The sequence below is a fragment of the Bombus terrestris genome, chromosome 2 (genome assembly GCF_910591885.1).
Source record: "Bombus terrestris chromosome 2, iyBomTerr1.2, whole genome shotgun sequence".
Classification (NCBI taxonomy): domain Eukaryota; kingdom Metazoa; phylum Arthropoda; class Insecta; order Hymenoptera; family Apidae; genus Bombus; species Bombus terrestris.
Genome location: NC_063270.1, coordinates 12,066,404 through 12,085,297, shown reverse-complemented (window position 1 = coordinate 12,085,297; position 18,894 = coordinate 12,066,404). Strand labels below are relative to the sequence as shown.

The window sequence follows — 18,894 nt, the reverse complement described above, 5'->3', positions numbered from 1 at the left end:
GTAGGCGAAACAAACTTCCTAAGTCATTATGCGGATTTATAAAAATACGAATTTGCATAAATATCTACAGTCTATAGATATACATATCGCACAACGTTAACATTGTCTAATGTGTTTTTCTAATCAACTGGCGGGAAAATCACTTTGTGTTTCATAAAACGACACAGTAAAAAACAAACAAGTTTATTCGAGTAACAAAACAAAACAAAAAAAAGACAATTAGAACACCGAATAAGACGATCTTATAAATTATGATATTTACATTACTCTAATCCGACCAGACGAGCTCCTATTTTATTTAAAAAGTCTGTGATTTCCTGGGTACTCGTTTTGACAGTCTTGCGTGGAAACTAAAAATAATTATCGATATATTATTATTCAGAAGAAGTTAACGTTTTCTCTAATTATTACGTTCAATCATACCGCCAAACTTAATACTTTTTATTTCTTATATATCGTTACACGCAATTATTAATATTTATTCCCTATGGAAAGTTAAAAATTTTTCTAATTCCACATAAAAAAACGCGAGAAATCTTAATTATTCTCTAAATATATTTCTTCGTCAAAGGGTTAATATTCGACATTTAAATATACGTACGTCAACGACACCGTTCAGAAAATTGCTAAACTTCTCGAATCCATCGACCAGAGTCCGACCAATGCCGATAAACTTGTCCCCAGAGTTTCCATATTTTTCCTCCTCTCTGATACCATCGACCAATGGTGTAGGATTAAGGAAAGATTCCAAAACGTTCGCGATAGGTTTCGAAATTGGCTTTTCTAAGAGACTTTGCGCAGTTTCGTTCTCCAATCTCACAGTTTCGCGCGCGTTTGGTCGAGTGTTCGTAACTGGCGGATACTGGGTCGTTGCCGAGGATATTGGTTCGTAGTTCAAGGCCACCGATTTCTGCACTACCACTGTCGCCATGGTCTGTGTCTCGCTGGCCAAAACCTGTTCCATAAAGTATTTTATGGAACGTGTTTATCGTTCGAATAATTTATACTTGCTAGAATATTGTTACGATTTCTCAATCCTCGAGTTTAATGATAGCATGAATGTTATGTGAACGTTCCAGTGATATTTTCCTATATACTAAGACATATTTCACGGATTACCGCGGTTCTCGTGCTAATTAGCCGAGTTCTACGCGCGATTCAACCTCGATTTTCTCTTCGAGTCAGGTTGATTTGTTATTCGTTATTGCCACATGCGATTAGAAAAAAAATAGCCTTACGATAGATGGTGAAATTGTATCGAGAGATGAATCGATTTATTCGACGTATATGTCTTATGCTTTTTCCCTCTTTTCCGAGACACAGCGATAGTTTTATCGATATTTAAACGGGTTATTTACTGACCCAAGTTTTATAAAGATCTAGACGAACCTTTCGTCGGGAGAAATAATCAGAGTACTGAAAATTAGATTGCGATTGGATTGAGAGTATGTTTCAATAACAGTAATTAGAGAGATGAGATAGGCGAAGAGACGATCATAAATGACGATTATAATATCAAATTGAAGGTTATTAATTAAATTTCATGTTGATTGCTTAAGACAAATGAGTTTTTTCTTTTTCGGCTGCCCTCGAATAATTAATAATATCGTCAATATTTATCGACAAATCGCACTCTTAATGAGGACTATTGACAGAAATATCGACAATATTATTGATCGCCTGAGGGCACTGTTAGGGAACAAACCGATAGAATTTTTATATCGATCAGTATTAAAAAAGCCTATTAGAATGGGAGACAATTCGATGATATGCGATATCGAAGTCAGTGCGCCAATTACCTGCGCCCGACTGGCTATGATGTTTCGGGCCAATGTGACGGAATTCACAAATCTGCCTGTGCCAATTCTTATCGCGTCCGCGATACGGCCTAAAATCTACAAAAACCGAAACACAATTTTGACCTAATCGCTATTCTATACCAAATTTTGTAATCTTAATCCAATGTTTGATTATCGCGAGTGTTCTTACTACTATCGCATACTATTTTTATAGCATTAAAATTATAGTAGATAAATAAATATAGGACAATCTGCGCAAGTAGAAATAAGAACGAACAGTAAACGATATAAAATATAGCTTTAAACGTTTCATTACAAAGCTGTAATTAAGTTAAACAATACGAAAAGTAAATGTTATGTGACATAGATGATATCATACTCATTGGCATGATGCCAACATGCGGCATAATATAATTCGTAGTGATTGATAGATAATATCAACAGCTAGAATACTAAAACTTTTGATTGCTTAGAATACTATTACTATTACTACTTAGAAAACTGATTGTTTAGAATACTAAAACTTTTGTTTGAAAATATAGCATCAATTATTATAATAAATCTGTATTCCAATTTGTGTTCAATATTTGCATATAATTTTATAATAAAACGTTTACAGTAAAACTTTATACAACATACCTTCCTCATTTTCATTTGTGTACATATTTTAGATTATAGTTGAGTAATTTATTCAAAGAATGTGAAACTCTCTCTATGTTAAAAATGGTCAGTGGCCTTTCTTCGTGAAATTCCTTTAAAAAACTATAAACGCACATACCTCGCCTGGCGCGTAATTAGACACTATCCTTGTAGCAACATTTCTCGAATTCGTATCTCCCGTATTTAAGGTGAATCTGGTTGGTTGTTCCACGGGTAATCCGATCGATAAATCGAACCAACAGACAAGTATCAAAATACAAAATCTCAAGGTTCTTCGTTTTCCAAGACTCCCCCACATCGTTGTTCTGCAAAGAAAATTTTTTCGTCACTAGCAACTCCACTTTCTTAAATGAAAGTGACGATACTTTGTTGCGGAAGTATACTCACGACGCGATTTTTCTTCTACTTCTTGCCAGAAAATCGTTTTACCGTGTACGAAACGAAGACAATTAGAACAGAACTGAAGATTTATCGCATAGGACGTTCCTTGTATCGCAGTCATCCAGCGACTAACACATTACGTTGTAGTCGGTTATAAAGTTGGTTTACGCTCTTACGACAGACTTTTACTTTCTCTTTCGATCTGCTTCACAATCTAGGAACAAGGCACACAAACAGCCGTCGACCGTGTATGTACGTGTTTCTTCGAAAGCTCATTTGCAATCAAATAATTCGATATCGAAAGAAAAATCATTCAACGATCGAAAGCTATCATCGAAAATTATATTAATGACGTCATAAGTGAAATTTCTTCGCAATACGTATAGTAGATCACGAAAACACTTCTATAGTTAACATTATTTTTACCAAGATTTTTCTCAACACGTTATGTGTATCATAGAAAACTTAGGGAAATTTCATTACTATTGATAGAATCTGAAATCAATCTGATCGCCTATATAGGAGTTACAACTTACTTACTGTTCGGAATTTTGAGTGCGGAATTTGAGTTCGGACAGGCCCATTCCCTTCTTTAGGAAATTCTGAATTACATGTCCTCCCCGAGCTGTAAACCTAATGACTCTGATTTCAGGTAAAAAACTCTGGGAAAAACCCAGCCGAAAAGTTACGTTGGACAGACGAAACCCAACGGCTGGTAGGGAGAATCAGCAACGTAGGAGGACAGTTCATCATCAGACAGCGTACCGTGTGGGTCAAATACTTCACTCCCAACAAGATCTTACCACCGCAGTGTTCATAACATCACACTTTACTTTTATACAACAAGTGCAAATACGGTGCTAGATTACTTTAACACTCGATCTATTAAATCTTTTCCACCTTGAGCGTTAAGTCATTCGAGGTACGCGATATCGATCGATCACTTGTAAATGTACACTTAGTAAAAAATTAATATACATACGCATACGTAGTAGTTTTAAACATAGAATTAGTGCTGAACGTGTCTTTACCAAAACCATTGTGGCTTACTAGTATTGTTTAATAAATAATTGTTTGTTCCGAATACTTTGCTGACTTGCGCGAAATGACGTGTGCTTGTGATAAATATCTGGAAGCTTCCGTATATGTATTATTGTCAAATTTCTTTAGAATTTCACTAATATAATCATGATAGATGTTATTACAGTACCAATAAAATTACAGAAAATTCGCATAATATATTTATAGAAGGTTTCTATGCCGAAGTGTTCGGACACATTCGCGTACCACTGTATCGTTTATTATTGAAATTAATGAAACCAACGCACTTTGTACATATTTTAATATAAACCCCTTTGTGTTAAAATACGGATAGAAGTAGAAGAAGTAACATAAAGTTTATATCACAATCACGATCTGAGTTATAGGAATTAAAGGATCGATGTTGGACGACTTGTTCTTAAGAAGATATTAGAACGGAAAATGGGAGAGAAAATGTTTATTTTTCACTTTTGAGATAGAATTTTATTTTTCAAAATGCACATTTTATTGTAACATGTATAATATATGAATATGCATATCCAAATTAAATTATACGAATGCTAATGTGTAAGACACTTATTAACCACTCGTACCTCTCGTTACGTTCAAGAGAATTATCAAGAGCTCGAGTAATAAAGCGACTATACTTGCGACAAGAGTTAGTGGAATCTGAAACATGCAAAAACAAAAATTACGGTTAAGGTGCGTGCTCACTGATGTTTATGAATAATTCGACATCTCATCCTCGTTCGTTTTGCATATTTTTCGTGAATATATTCCTAAGACACGTACAGTCATTCAAAAACTCTTCTTGCATTCGATGAAAAGGTCATTTTTAATGAAATAGAACGTTAGAAAATTTCATTGCGAAGTATTTTTTCACCATTTTCTTATTGTTTTATATATGATAATAAACAAATATGTATATGGCTACATCTTATATATTTTATTTCAATGAAAATGACCATTTTTGTAAGATGTAAATTGCGAAGACGATTTCATGGACGATTATAATTCTTCGAAGTTACGAAATACACTGAAGTACATATAGAAAATATTTTAGTAGATTTAATAACAGTTTGTGAACAGTTTGTGTTAGTGTGCAATAAACCCATAAAAGCTTGGCAATCATATTGCAAACACTTGGTGGATAATGCCATATTTGTTAACGAATACACGTTTTTAAAGAAAATACGTCATTTTCGCTTATTAAAATAAGAATGATCAAAGTGAATAACATGTTAAAAACGACTATTTAATAAGATTATAAGAAATTTACGAAATATAATACAAAACTTACGCGCAATACTTGTGATAGGAGCACTATGAGTGGGCCAACTATAGGTATGCTTTGTAAGAGTTGTATTACAGGTCCAAGTAGTTCTTCCAGTCCTGAAAGATCTCCATTCAAAATACCTTGAAGTAGTGAACCGAGTGACACCCTTTCAAGGCTGTTCAAGAGGTTAGTCAGGCTTCCGGCGAGGCCACTGTCTCCTAGATGTGATCATGAAACATTACATTAACATTATATTAACGTATTAGTTGAGAAAACCTTTCTAAGTCTTTTATATAACTTCCTTTAAAGTTGATTATGAAGAGAAATTGAATTTTATTTTAATATTATCACCCCTTAATAATATTATCGTAAATAGTGTTATTTATATCTATTGCAAATAATAACTTATTTATTTTGTATTTAATATTAAATAATAATAAAATCCTTAATAGCATTTGTTTGATTTTATTCATATTTAAGGTAAAATAATGTATTCGAGTGAAATATCATTTATAATATCATAAACGTATATAGCTCTTGACGATTAACTATAGTTAGATCATGAATGATGGATAGCGACGCTTCGATTTACACGTGATAGAAGATAACTTATTATGTTAGATTTTGATTTCATTAGTTTTCCGAAATATTTTAATAATCATACTAAGATGTATGAAACAATTTATCGTGTACAGTGGACTAAAATTATTAAGGGGCTAAGATTACGAATTTCATTGATGCACGAAAAGCTCAGAATTTCTTTTTAATTTTTATTAGAACTCGATAGTTTATTAAAAGGCACAGAGCTATTACCTACGGTGCTGGAGTTACCAGTCAAAAGAGGTCCAAGGATACTAGTGAGGGCATCGTTGAGGGTCGGGGCTCCGGATAGTGTGTTACCAAGGACTCCTACAAAATTGTTTAAAACATTCCTCTTGCTTAATTTATTGCCTATTAATTAATTTAGTTAAATCTAACTATGTCTCTGTTCGAATATCACTGTTTATAACTATTCGGGTGCTTTCGCAGTATGTAATACACAAAAGCGTATAAATTGGCTGGATGTTTATTAAAATTTTTACGAATATCATTAAAGGAGTAGTATCTAAATAGAGGCACGTCTCATAACTATTGTAGCAGTTTATCTGGATATTCAGTATATTCCCGTATATTATATGCTTCTGTATATTTCTGCACATTTAAATTTCAACATTTAGAAGTATCCGTAATATTATAATAAATTAATAATCATTCGATTCGATTAACATTTATTGTAAAATATCATTGGTTGTTAGATAGTATCGATCCGTAAAATGCGAACATTTTTGAAAAAACGATGTTTCAGATGCGTCAAGCTAATAAACGCTACATCCAACAATATCAATAAGATACATATATATACATATATTTATATATATATACATATATTGCTTTACGAAGAAGCAGCTCATAAATAATAGTATCCTATTTATTAAACAGAGTGGTGCCATTACCTTGTACAGGAGAAAGGATGCCCTGTCCAGTCTGAAATATTAATATATCACAATGACAATGTTCTTAAGCAGCATCAAAAAGAAATAATACACAAATCTCGAAATACAATTTGCAATTGTCTTCGTTATAGTAACTATTTTGTTTCAAAGAAATCTTACCAGCTGACTATTGCCTACTCCGGCCAAGAATCCAAGCAGGATGCAAGAGAGGAATAAAGACAGTACAACTCTCATATTGACGAGCTGTGTTCTTTCGTATGACTTTGCGACGAAAATACAGAAAGCGGCTCTTTGAAAGTACTCGCTTTTTTGGTTGACTCGTTCATATTTATATAATAGTTATCAGCCGGTCGATATCACACTGTTTAATCATTAACAGTAAATACCTCATAACAGCTGTCATTGTACGGAAATTAGCATTGATATCCAAAAACTCGACCTTGGCTTTGTCAAACATCATTACTGCCACTATTTGTATGTTCCATGAAATTTCTGAACACACGCATATTTTGCCTTTTACATAACATAATTGCGATTTTTATCGAATATGAGCGCCTAAAAGTAAGATAACGGCAATTTTCGCGATTGGAAACTCTTCACTTGGGAACACGTTTAGGAAAGAAGCAACAATTTAGCGATATAGGAATTTTATTTCGTATATTTACTTACAAATGATAGAGCAGAAAATTATAATTATTTAACTAAAACCATTTCCAAAATATGGTCACGTTCGCCTTTCCAAGTACTCGATTTTCCAAAAGGGCCACGGGCACGTCGATGGGCCCGATGACCCATGGGGATTTCTCATCCCTTCAGCACTTCTACTTTTATTACCTCCACTGCAGTTCGTACTCTTTGTCTTATTAAGTTCATCGAGTTTTACACGATTATTTCACGATACTATAATAGGTTTCATGTTTACAGAATAAAGTAGATTATTTTCGATTGATTTATTAATGCAGTGTAGATCTGGGGTGATGGGAATAAACAGTGAAGAAGAGTTCAGTTTAGAATAATTTATTAAGAAAATTCTGACGAATTAAACACAACGTATCTATATCTTTTTTTAATGAATAGCTCTTTCCACTACCACTAAGTCTTACAATGTAAAAGTATGTATGGAGATTAGGAAATTGACGCGACATGACGACATTGCTTAGCCGGCATTATTATTCAACAGTTGATTAACAGCGTTCAGCGTTGATATCGGTATCTGTGAAAAGGAAACACTTAAGTGAATAAAGGAAGCTTTCGTTATATCATATATTACCCTTCTCTATAAATATCCGAACATACTGATGTTGATGAATTAATAATAGGAATTAACAAATTATAAATTCAAATTACGTATTAAACAATACAAAAGCAATATGTATTACTATTTACCCCATAAATTGATTATTTAGATATCACTTTTTGCATCAACATCCTATCCGCTTGAAAGATATCTTCATAATGTAATTTATAATTTAAAAATGATAGAATCCAAAGATAAAATGTTTACCAAGTAACAGAATAGCGTTACAAGATCCGACAATTATAAATGCCAGTCTTGGTATTACGTATTGGCTCTTAAAAATCAATTTAATCGCGTTATAATATTTTATTATACTGCTATGCTGGTTATATATATAATATCATTGAAGTAATTAAAATTCATCTTGTGTAAGAAACAAACAAGCGTCCGAATACTTTTAGATGGAAAAATAAGGATAATCATATTCTTTACCTGAAATACGTCATCGTAAAAACCTGGACTTTTGGTCCTCATTACCGCTACTTTTCGCGTAGGTGTAGGGTCGGAATAATAAATCGCTTGACGCTTCTGGATGTTTTGAACGTTTGAATCGGCATTACCCTGCGGCTCTATCAGGACTGAATGTTCTTGATTAACCTGTCTCTTCGATTCCCATAACTTTCTTCTACGGTGACGTGGAAGGACTTTTGTTAGTCGAACTAAAAAATAAATCTCAAATGTATAAAAAGTGTCGTATTATGGACGAGTGTTGTATTATGTTGTATTGTATCGTATTAATTCATTAAGGGGCAACGTTACGTTGACGCAATATTTTATCAGCGTTATTTTTTCCATCAACTTTCATCACGGAAATCTATTTTCGAACAACGTGACTGTAAACGAGAATTCTAAAAATTCTTATCCTAGTTATTTTTTTCACATAGACTTTACGACCTTATGGAACGTAAAGAAATTGATATAATTATAACATTATGATAAACCGTTGGTTGATCCTTAATGAGTTAAGATTATTAATTAACTAAGATTGTTCTCACCAACGCGTATATCATTCGTCTCGCTGGACAAAACAGGATTAACCTCGGCGATAGATAGCGGTTTAAGGTTTAGTGCTTCTTGTATCTGATGTAATTGTATTTACAGATTATTAATTCGATATAAGAGCAACAACCTTCAAATTTATGCCATTAATTCAACTGTGTTTTACCTCTTTTTTCGACGAGGAGTCAATTTGCTTAAAAGCCTCTGGAGATTCCGCCGGCACAGCCACTGTCTACAAATTAACGATAATTTTTCCCTCCATATCTCAACACTTCATAATTTGTTTGCTAATCGTACACCACTAATTATATCCTTTTTATTGTACTTTCGTACTATATATTTACTGTCTGAGATTTATTCCTCTTTTTCCTTTTTTTTTCTTTTTAACGAAGCACGTCATTTATATACTGTGGTGTGCAAGACTTCCCGGTCAGGTCAATCTCTTATTTTATATTCCTAATGTAAGGTAATGATATTTATCCAATGTACTTGATCATCTAGTGATCTTACCTAATGTAATGATATTTAAAAGGTTGTTAACTAATATTAGGTACAGGATTATGACGAATAAGAGAAAGCAGTATAATAAATAAATAAGACTATACAGTTATACTATATACAGTACGAATTAATTATTCCTTTATACGAATATAAAGTAGATTTATTTGCCCAGAAACTTTTGCACACATTTTGTATATATTTCTTTATTTCACATTTTACAATTAAATTTGAATTACTTTTAAAACGTCGCACATTTGTAACTCTGACAGCAAACATCTTAATTACGACTCAATGAACAATTAATAATAATTTAACGCACCTCCAATACTTTTTCTTTCTTATTTCCAGAACGAGAGATTATTTGAATATTCGAATGTCCTCTGGTTGGTTGGCCCCTATCGCCTTCATCTTCACCTGGTTTATTATTTCCATCATCTCGTCTGTCGCTTGGTCCTCTGTTAGGAAACGCTGGTGATGTTCCAACCGCATGAGCTCCCGTGTTGGCAAATATTTCTCCTCTGAGTCCAGGACCCGATCTTCCACTTCCATTTATCAAGCCGCCTAATCCCGCTGCAGCTTCGTGTCTTCCGTTTCCAAGGCCTGCCCTCGCGAACAGACCCCCTCCTGTTGATCGATTCACTACATGAACTTTTCATTTCGCCTTCTTATACGGAGAAAAAAAATGGAAGTCCAGAGGTCAACTTCCAGTATATTTATGATACGGTAAATATCTATTTCTGAGAATCTATCAAGACATAAAAAAATCATATCTATATATAATTGGAGATGATATAATAGGAGCTGACTTCTTACGCTCTACGATTTTTTGTTAATATCATAGTCCATGTTTACATAAGGTAGAGAATTCGAAATGTCAATATCCCTTTTCCATCGTCTGAGGAGAATTATCTTTTTAGATGGTCGAAAAGAAGACGAGATACACCAGAATGATGGATCAGTTTTATCGAAAGCAAATGGATTTATCGTTTAGTTAATTTAACGTTTATCATTTGGTATCGTATTAAAATACAATGTTACGTGTATGAAACATCGCGCATAAAGATGTTAATTATGAAATTGGAAAAATTATAGTCGTAATACAAAGTACTTTTAGTAGAAAGTAACGCGACGTAATAAAATAGGGAATCTGTAAATAAAGGAATTATTATATTCGAGAGATGGGCAATCCGAATGGCAATTTGACTCGTTTATGCCACTTGACGGATTAATCGAGCGCTAACTAAAGTTTCGTTCAAATAGATGAAATTCGTATAAACGTCTATGGCGACAGATTTACAAGTTCTACTGGAAAAGTAGAAAGACGTATCGATGGAATTGTACTAGCCAAGATTTGCATTGTTGCCATCGATTGCGCCACCCAAACCAGCGGACGCATGACCACCCCAGGGTGTTCCAACGCTAGCGTGAAGTCCATTGCTTCCGCCTAGTAAACCGCCCAGTCCAGCTTGGGCATGGTAGCCGCCCAAATTGAATCGGATTCCACCATTTGTAAGTTGAACGAATGGAAGCTGCGAAGAAACAAGGGATGTTTTTTTATTGTTTTATTATTAGCCTGCGAATATTTATGCTACTGTCTATAGTTAAATTATCCTATATCGATCATTTCGAAAGTAATGAAAACTAAAATGTTTTTTGTTTCTCTCCATACTATTTAAGGCATTTAGTTGTTTCAATGAACAACCTGGATAATATACTTTAATATAATTTTACTTAATAGATGAAATATGCGGAGAAATTTGTACATCTAAACATATCTCGAAGAATGGAAAAGTACTAAATAGGATAATTTAACTAAAGGGTGTAATATGTAAATTCATATTTTTATTAATTCGGTTAGAGGACCTATGCAGAGATTTGGTTTGTTTATTAAATATTATGGCGAATACTGTACTTCGGAAATTGTATATATAGTTTTGCATATTATGTACAGTGCATCGTATGCATTTTTACTAACACGTTTAGTCACTAGGGTGCATCAAAATTCGCAGTTTACCTAACATTTTTGTATAATTATAGCGATAAGTTTCTCCAGGTATTAACATTTTAATAATTGCTATCGAACTATCTACATTATATTTATAATGCCTCGTTGTAAAGTTTATAAACGTTTTTACACTATAATTAGACCGATAAGCCTTACTGAAGGCTTTTAAGCACATTATCTATGTATTTAACAAATAGGTGGTAGTTAGTATGAAACAATTTTCTTAAACAATTACAAGCTCAGTACAATTTGCTTCTATACCACTTGTATATTTTCTAAGTTTTTCAGGATTATTCGATATTTATGTAAATTCGCTAAATTGTCGGCTTGATAACGAACTTTAACTTAGTCCTTGGTTCTCTACAGTTATTTGCAAATTTAAACAATATTTTCGAACAATCATACAACCATCGCAAACTTTTAACTCGGTTTTATACTTCCGCAATCTTTTCCCTGATCGTGGTTGCGTTTACTGATTACCTAATATTGTTCCGCCATCAGTGACCCGTACTCTCCCCTTTTCACAAATTTTTTTTGTACATTCTATTCGCTGTCATTCATTCGCCATCATTTATGACCGTCCAAACAAAAAGATTCAATGGACGTCGTGGCACGTTGTCTAATTATTGTTACGTTATAGTTGGAAATATTAGAAAGTTAGGAAATATTAGAAATATTATAAAGTTACAATGCAAAATTCGATAAATTGCTGTCTCACAATCGTCCGTATCGCAAACGTGAACGTGAATTGTTCCCAGGCAAATATAATGAAAATTTGTATAATTAATTCGATAAAGTTGAAAACTCACCGAGAATGAACTCTGGGCGCCATTTTCGCTATCTTGAGGCATTCCGGTGATCAATGCAATTAGACTAACTACGAACACTAAAACAACCTTGCAGCACAGCATCTTTCTTTCAACTGAGTCGCACAACTGGCTACCTAACGCACTTACTACGGACTTCTAAAAAGACCTCGAAGACATCTCTGGCTCACCTTCTCGTCGGGAAGGGATAAAGTCTGACGTAGACTTAAGAAGTAGCCGAGCAACTCGTTTTGCGAATGTAAATTTATAGCTAATTTATACGACGATTCTCTACCGAATGAACTATAATTACGCCGGGGTCAAGGACAATCTGAATACAATCACCACGCATTCATTTCCTTCTTCAGTCTCGCTGGCATTTGTATAAGTTTCAGTAAGTTGTCTTAATTAACAAGTACATCCCCGAAAAGACAGTATCGTACGTTGTTTATTTTTACAAATGGGGGGAAGTTCAACAGAAGTTTCAATAGGCTTTTAACGTTTTAATACGCAAATTCTTCCTCGATTTATTAATGAAAATAATTGAATATCTCTTTATAATAAAAGATTGCTAGTTGGTGCGGTACAAAATGTATTGTACCTTTTTAGAAAGCAATTCAAATATTTTCGGAAGGTTTCTCGATTTATTGTTTTCACTTTTAGTTTAGCGTTGGAAATTTGCATTGTTTCACGTCGAAAATAAATTACCAATTAACGTGTTCATGGTTAAAGAATTCGTAATTTCTTCACAATTTAATGAAAGGGAATGCTGCAATCGTGAAATAACTATGCACTTGTGTGATGGAGAAATTTCCGCTAAAATGACTCAACACATAGGTGAAGAAGAAGCAAAGGTTTTTATAAATGATTATTTTCTTGACGAAATAGATGGATGACGCTAAAACGATCTTAATTAAAAGTATAACAAGATGCAGGAAAATTAGACATTGATACAGCAGATCAAAGTTGAATCGAACGTAAACATAATTCCTCGAATAAATATCTAAGAACATAAAATTACATGACTAATAGTATTCTAATGTCAGAAGCGTTTTTAAAATTCTCCTTATTTGCTTGAATAATAAGGTGGTTTATACAAATCCAAAGTTATGGTTCAAACGTTAAGATTCAATCTTATAATTCGACGAACTTCCGTTTTCGAAACCAACATAATCGTTGTCAATGCCAACTTGTAATACTTTTCAGAATGCCAATGATTGAGCGTTTGCGGTATTTAATTCACAGTTTAGTACAAAAGGCTTAAAAATCTTTCGTATACTACTTAGAAATACTTTTTCAATTTCTGATACTGATTCCTTCGAATGATAGATGTGAAACCGATCATATGAATCATTCAACCTTGCCAACGCTGTATTTATACATATGCTAATACAGCGAAACGATTTAACGTTAATGCGTGGACTGATTATTATTTTATATGCATTTATGTGCTTATGACGCCCGAGCCATATAAATAAAAAAACAAGACTACCGGTCACGCCATTATTCATTAAATCCGACTATCATCAGATACTGAGATTTATTTTCCTTCGTTTAATATTTATCCTATAACGAGAATTCATGCAGGATGTGGAATATCAATTATGTACAAAATGAAGTTGTATTTTATTCGAATACATAATGGATACACGGGTTGCTTGCTTATCCTCGCATCTTTTCGTTATTCATGGGAGGTATTACATTCGAAATGTTTTCCGTATCGCAGGATTGACTCGTTTAACATTCCACGTAGTAGCCATGGAGTCTTTCGTGGTACATACGTGACTTCGAAATTCGTGGGCGAAACAGCGCAGCTGCCGTGAAAATCTAACGAGTCATTGTCGTTCGGTCGCCAATTGTCGTCCCAACGATGAAATTGCGGTTTGCTTTAACGACTCTGGTTTTTTCTAAGCAACGACACTTTGTCATTCGTTATCTACATAAACGATGCGATGTGACTCATGTACTTATCGACCAGCTGTTTTCGAGCGTGTGATATATAAAAATGAATATAAGTTATATAATAATCATGAAAATTTAGAAAATCGAATTCATTTCGCTTTGCATTTCTTTTACGAGTCAAACGATACTCTGCTGTTCTTCGATGTCACTTCGCTTTACAATGGTAGAACATTTAAAGTAACTGCACTGCTAGACATACATACGCATGTATGTAGGTATTAGGACATTTGGTAATCGAATTCATTTCATTGTTGTTATTCTATATTCTACTTATCTTATTATAAATCTGTCATTTCAATTGCGTTACACGAGCCTTTGTAATATAAAATATTAGACAAAGTAAAATTTGCTTCTTCCAATAAATACTAGAAGTAGATGTCCTAATTCCTAATACTTATGTACGAGTATAACTGGCAGTGTATGTTGCGCGTGATAGAAAACTAAAAGATTGAATTCATTTCACTGTCCGATGAATTTGTTCTATGATTGAAACGATATTCTGCTGCTTTTGGGCGCAATCTTGTTCTGCAGTGGAGGATCATCTTCATAGTCGAGTCCACTTTCTTTATTCGGAGCAATTTTGTTCTGTATTCGAAAATCGTCGTAATACTTGTTTGGTCTTTTATCTTTAGGGGCGACTTTATTTTGTATGGAAATATGCGTGCTAGTTGGTCGAGAGCCAGAAATCGTACCAAACCCAGCGGTGATCCCATGCCAGGAATAATTTGTATCTTCTTCTACGTTTTCGTGGACTTCGTAACCACCTGTACTTCCCTGTCCTCCATGGATACCTATAAAGATTTCTATACGAACCATCTGTAGATTTATAGTTGTACTGTTTGATTCAGAAAAAAACAAAGTTTTTAAGACCTATAAACAAATATATAAACGGTGAAAAAAGCAGCACACCATTCTCTGGTTCTATATAATGACTCTCATTAGAAACTGCAATAAAATTTCTTTGCAGAATTTTCCACAATATATTCTCTATCAATTCCGTAAAATTTGTACTTTAAAATATTTCAGAAAAGTTTTGGTATAACATTAAAACGAGAAATCGTATATATCAACACACAATTCACTATTCTTTCTTATTATCTCGATTTTAAGAAATTCGTTAACGATAGAAAAACGCGCCTCTTTGTAAAAATCTCCTATTACAATTGTTCGATTAATAGTTAAAGATATCGTACATATACCTTTGTCTTTCCCTTTTCTATTAATTTTTTTCAGAGATTTCGCTTTTGCCTAGTCAAGCAGTACAGATATATACTCGATACTAGTAAATGTATACCTTGATTTCCATGACCACCATGACCACCATGACCACCATGTCCACCACCATTTCCACTGTGCCCGCCAAACGGACCTTGAATACTACCTAAGATACCATGATTACTAACCAGGAAGGAGAAGGCGTCTAAACCAAAGAGATTTTTGTTATTGTTCTTAACGTTTCTCTTCATTTGTTGCTGTTTGAAACGTTGTTGCTGAAGTTGCTCTCTTTGGAACCTTTGTCGTTCCCTTTGAGCTAATATTCTCTCTCTTCTTTCTTGGCGTATTCGTTGCAACTCTTCGGCATTCTGGAGTCTCTGCCCAGACGTTTGTTTTACTAGAGCCCCAACAGCTTCTAAGGTCGAAACAGGGATCTATGAAAAAGAAAGAAAGATTTGTATTTCAAAGAAATTACTGGGATAATATATAGATAACATGATAAAACACAAAAATTCGAACTGTGTCATATCGAGAGCGTGTTATGCGAGAGCAAAATTTTATTGTTTGATGAATATCCACGAGTATTTATGCACACCGAAAGTTTGTTTTGTTAAAAGAAACTAAAAGAACTATATTTTAGGGATTTTTACGAAAACTGTATTTACGACGAGTACGTGTTATATAAGTCAGCGGAATATAAATATACCTTTAAGATACTATCGATGGCCTTAGAATTTTCTGGGCTAAAAGTTTGCACCGCGGCTCCTGTTTCTTTGATCGCCGTAATTGGGATCTGAAGCGTTAAAATTAATTTTTATTGGATCACCGAGAAGCTTAATAGAGATTAAATAATACTCACGTTAAAAATACTGTCTATCACATGACCACTTTCACTCGGATCATTTTGACGTTTCATTCGTTGAAGGATCACCTGAAATAACAGATTTAAATTCAATTATCAAGTTTCCATATTATGTTTAAACCATTTTTATTTAAGCAAATAATATATAATGACGTAGAATAACATATTTGTTTGTCGATATATAAAACGACAATAAAACAACTTTTAATCATCTTAGTATAGAGGGAACTAACTTTCGATGAAATTTTGTAGCATTTTAATTCACTAAAGTTGTTCTTATAATAGTATGTTTTGACATTTGAACTGTGCTGTAAACGGAAGATACGATAAAGATAATCCCACACGTTATAAAGTCGCAAATGCGGGTAGAATTATCCGTACGAGAATGTGTATTGAATTACTTTTAAACAGCTATTATGCCTACATAGTAACTTTCTCTTTTCTACATATAGAGCGTCAAACGATTTTCTGCTCGATAAGTGTTAATGCAAATGCCAAAGTGCCTTCTGAACAGACGTTATTGTTCTTTTGTTGCATTTCTATTTGCGTTACTATCGCATACCGGAAGATTGAAAATTTCACAGATCAATGTTCTTCCTTCATTTGAAAATATCAACGAGTTTAGGTTCAAATTATAGTAGTTACACAGTATCGAAAGATAAATTCTTTTATTATTACTTTACCTATTAATACGTGAATTCAAATATAAAAACCATGTTGAATGAGAATTCGCGTAGATGACAAGTGATTAAGAACCAACGATTGTTTTGTATTGTATTGTATTGTCTCTAACTAATTGGTTTTGTATTAAGAACGATTCAGAGAATGCACGTGAAGATTTAGCATGCATAGTGGCAACTGAAGATGTGACTGTACGTGTTAAAAATGTGTATCGTGCGTGTGAGGTCTTTACCGGAAGAATTTTGTAAAATTCACCGAAGAATCGAGCATCAAGATCCAATGAGAAAATGTTTCAAGAGAATTGTTATTTCTTTTTAATGTTATTGAGTAAAATTCCGCTTGCGATTCAATGTTCCTTGAAAGATCTGAAATTTATTATCGAAGATCCAAAATATTTGAGTTATATTATTATTGCAATTACACTATAATGTCATGATAACAAAGATAAGTCTAAAGAAAGCCAATATTGATTTGTGTGAAAATAATCAGTATGTTTATTATACTAAAAACGACGATGTAAAATCCATCGTTTGAACAGGTCTGAAGGTTTTAACGTGTTAAAATAACAAGATACAAATTGTTATAAATAAGCACAGAACTTACTGTCTCCGAAGCTGTCACATACAAGATAGCGTTGAAAACGCAGATTATCCCAAGCATTGTTCTAACACTTTGATACGACCGTCAAAGAATCTTCGTGATCTGCAAACTGCAGAACAGGTCGACGATCCTCCGATCTATAAGGATGATTGCAAGATCCCACGCGAGGTATCAACCAATCACGATGTAGGATTCCACGGATCCAATACCTTTTGACCAGTGGTCCTTTCTATTCTACGTAATCTTCTTACACACGATTTAGCCCCTCCTTTTTGTCTTCTTTCACCGAGCTATCGTGTTACGCACATGCAACAACGTAAGCGGAATTAGTTATTTACATGAAAGTAACAGTAACAGCAACAGTAAATCCATGTATGAACACGAACAGACAGATGCAACAGCTAAATACTCATAGAAGTTCGACGATCAAACGAAAATTACGAACGCATTAAGGACAGCTGATGAATTATTATTTCTTTTTACGCTGAAACATAGGATTATGCGAAGCAATTGTAAATGATTCTGAAGAAAGTCAAGTAAGATCATCATCTTACAATGGTGAATAAAAATTTCTCGTTACGTACATCATATTTTGCTTTATACAATTTAAGAAAATGTTATTGTAATGTGTATGAATTTATAATGTGTGTAATGTATTCACTTTATATTATTTAAACAAATTTTAACCAATATTGTTAAAGAAAGAGAAGCAAGAAGTAAATATTGTTGTGTATTTTCAATAAAAGATAATGAGCGATATAAAATTAATATACATATGTACGTATGAAAGCAAACTTTAAATTCTTCCTGTTTTAATCAACCTTTAATGAACCTCGAACACGTTGTTTTAGTATGCCAACGAAATTATCAATCGTGAATATGTAAAAATACGTTCAAAGAAATTACGTTCAAAGAAACGTTTTAAGAATACTACTTACAATTAGTGTAAACAGATTTACTGTTCGTGATCCATGGAACAGCACCGATCGTGTAGTTCTTGATCCGTCTGGTTGATTCACATATAAGGGCGAACCCAGTGGTCCCACGCCGCGTGTCAACCAATCGAATTCAGGCAAACGAGCTTTCTACTTACCTCTTCTCGAATTTTCGTCTGATTTTTATACAAGAGAACTGTTAAAACCCCGTTTCACTGATTACCTGTGTACAAATACGAGAGCGCGTAGGTCGTGTGGGACCGCGTTACATAAATATCGGACGATGATCTTTGAAAGTGATGTAACTTGAACCAGCATAAACACCTATGATCTTTTGTGCGTTTTGAAACAGCCTCGTTTGTCCTTGGCTCTTTTACGAGA

General features: G+C 33.7%; 3 protein-coding genes across 3 annotated transcripts; all 3 read right to left on the bottom strand.

The window, feature by feature from the left end:
* Positions 1 to 112: 112 nt before the first annotated feature.
* Positions 113 to 3,662, bottom strand: LOC100647409. Its single transcript, XM_048412584.1, has 4 exons — positions 2,847 to 3,662; positions 2,578 to 2,764; positions 602 to 955; positions 113 to 350 (listed from the first exon to the last, which is right to left on the bottom strand). Exons 2-4 carry the CDS (start codon positions 2,755 to 2,757, stop codon positions 264 to 266), a joined length of 621 nt encoding a protein of 206 aa, XP_048268541.1. The 5' UTR covers positions 2,758 to 2,764; positions 2,847 to 3,662; the 3' UTR covers positions 113 to 263.
* A 679-nt stretch (positions 3,663 to 4,341) lies between these two features.
* Positions 4,342 to 12,438, bottom strand: LOC100649801. The gene is made up of 11 exons (XM_003393977.4): positions 12,262 to 12,438; positions 10,793 to 10,976; positions 9,767 to 10,071; positions 9,113 to 9,178; positions 8,943 to 9,027; positions 8,380 to 8,606; positions 6,810 to 7,863; positions 6,651 to 6,681; positions 5,971 to 6,066; positions 5,182 to 5,375; positions 4,342 to 4,550 (listed from the first exon to the last, which is right to left on the bottom strand). Exons 1-7 carry the CDS (start codon positions 12,361 to 12,363, stop codon positions 7,807 to 7,809), a joined length of 1,026 nt encoding a protein of 341 aa, XP_003394025.2. The 5' UTR covers positions 12,364 to 12,438; the 3' UTR covers positions 4,342 to 4,550; positions 5,182 to 5,375; positions 5,971 to 6,066; positions 6,651 to 6,681; positions 6,810 to 7,806.
* Positions 12,439 to 13,865: 1,427 nt separating this feature from the next.
* On the bottom strand, positions 13,866 to 18,814 carry LOC100649685. The gene is made up of 6 exons (XM_003393976.4): positions 18,517 to 18,814; positions 17,582 to 17,868; positions 16,295 to 16,366; positions 16,142 to 16,228; positions 15,515 to 15,869; positions 13,866 to 15,011 (listed from the first exon to the last, which is right to left on the bottom strand). The coding sequence occupies exons 2-6, from the start codon at positions 17,636 to 17,638 to the stop codon at positions 14,701 to 14,703; spliced, it is 882 nt and encodes a 293-aa protein (XP_003394024.2). The 5' UTR covers positions 17,639 to 17,868; positions 18,517 to 18,814; the 3' UTR covers positions 13,866 to 14,700.
* Positions 18,815 to 18,894: the final 80 nt, after the last annotated feature.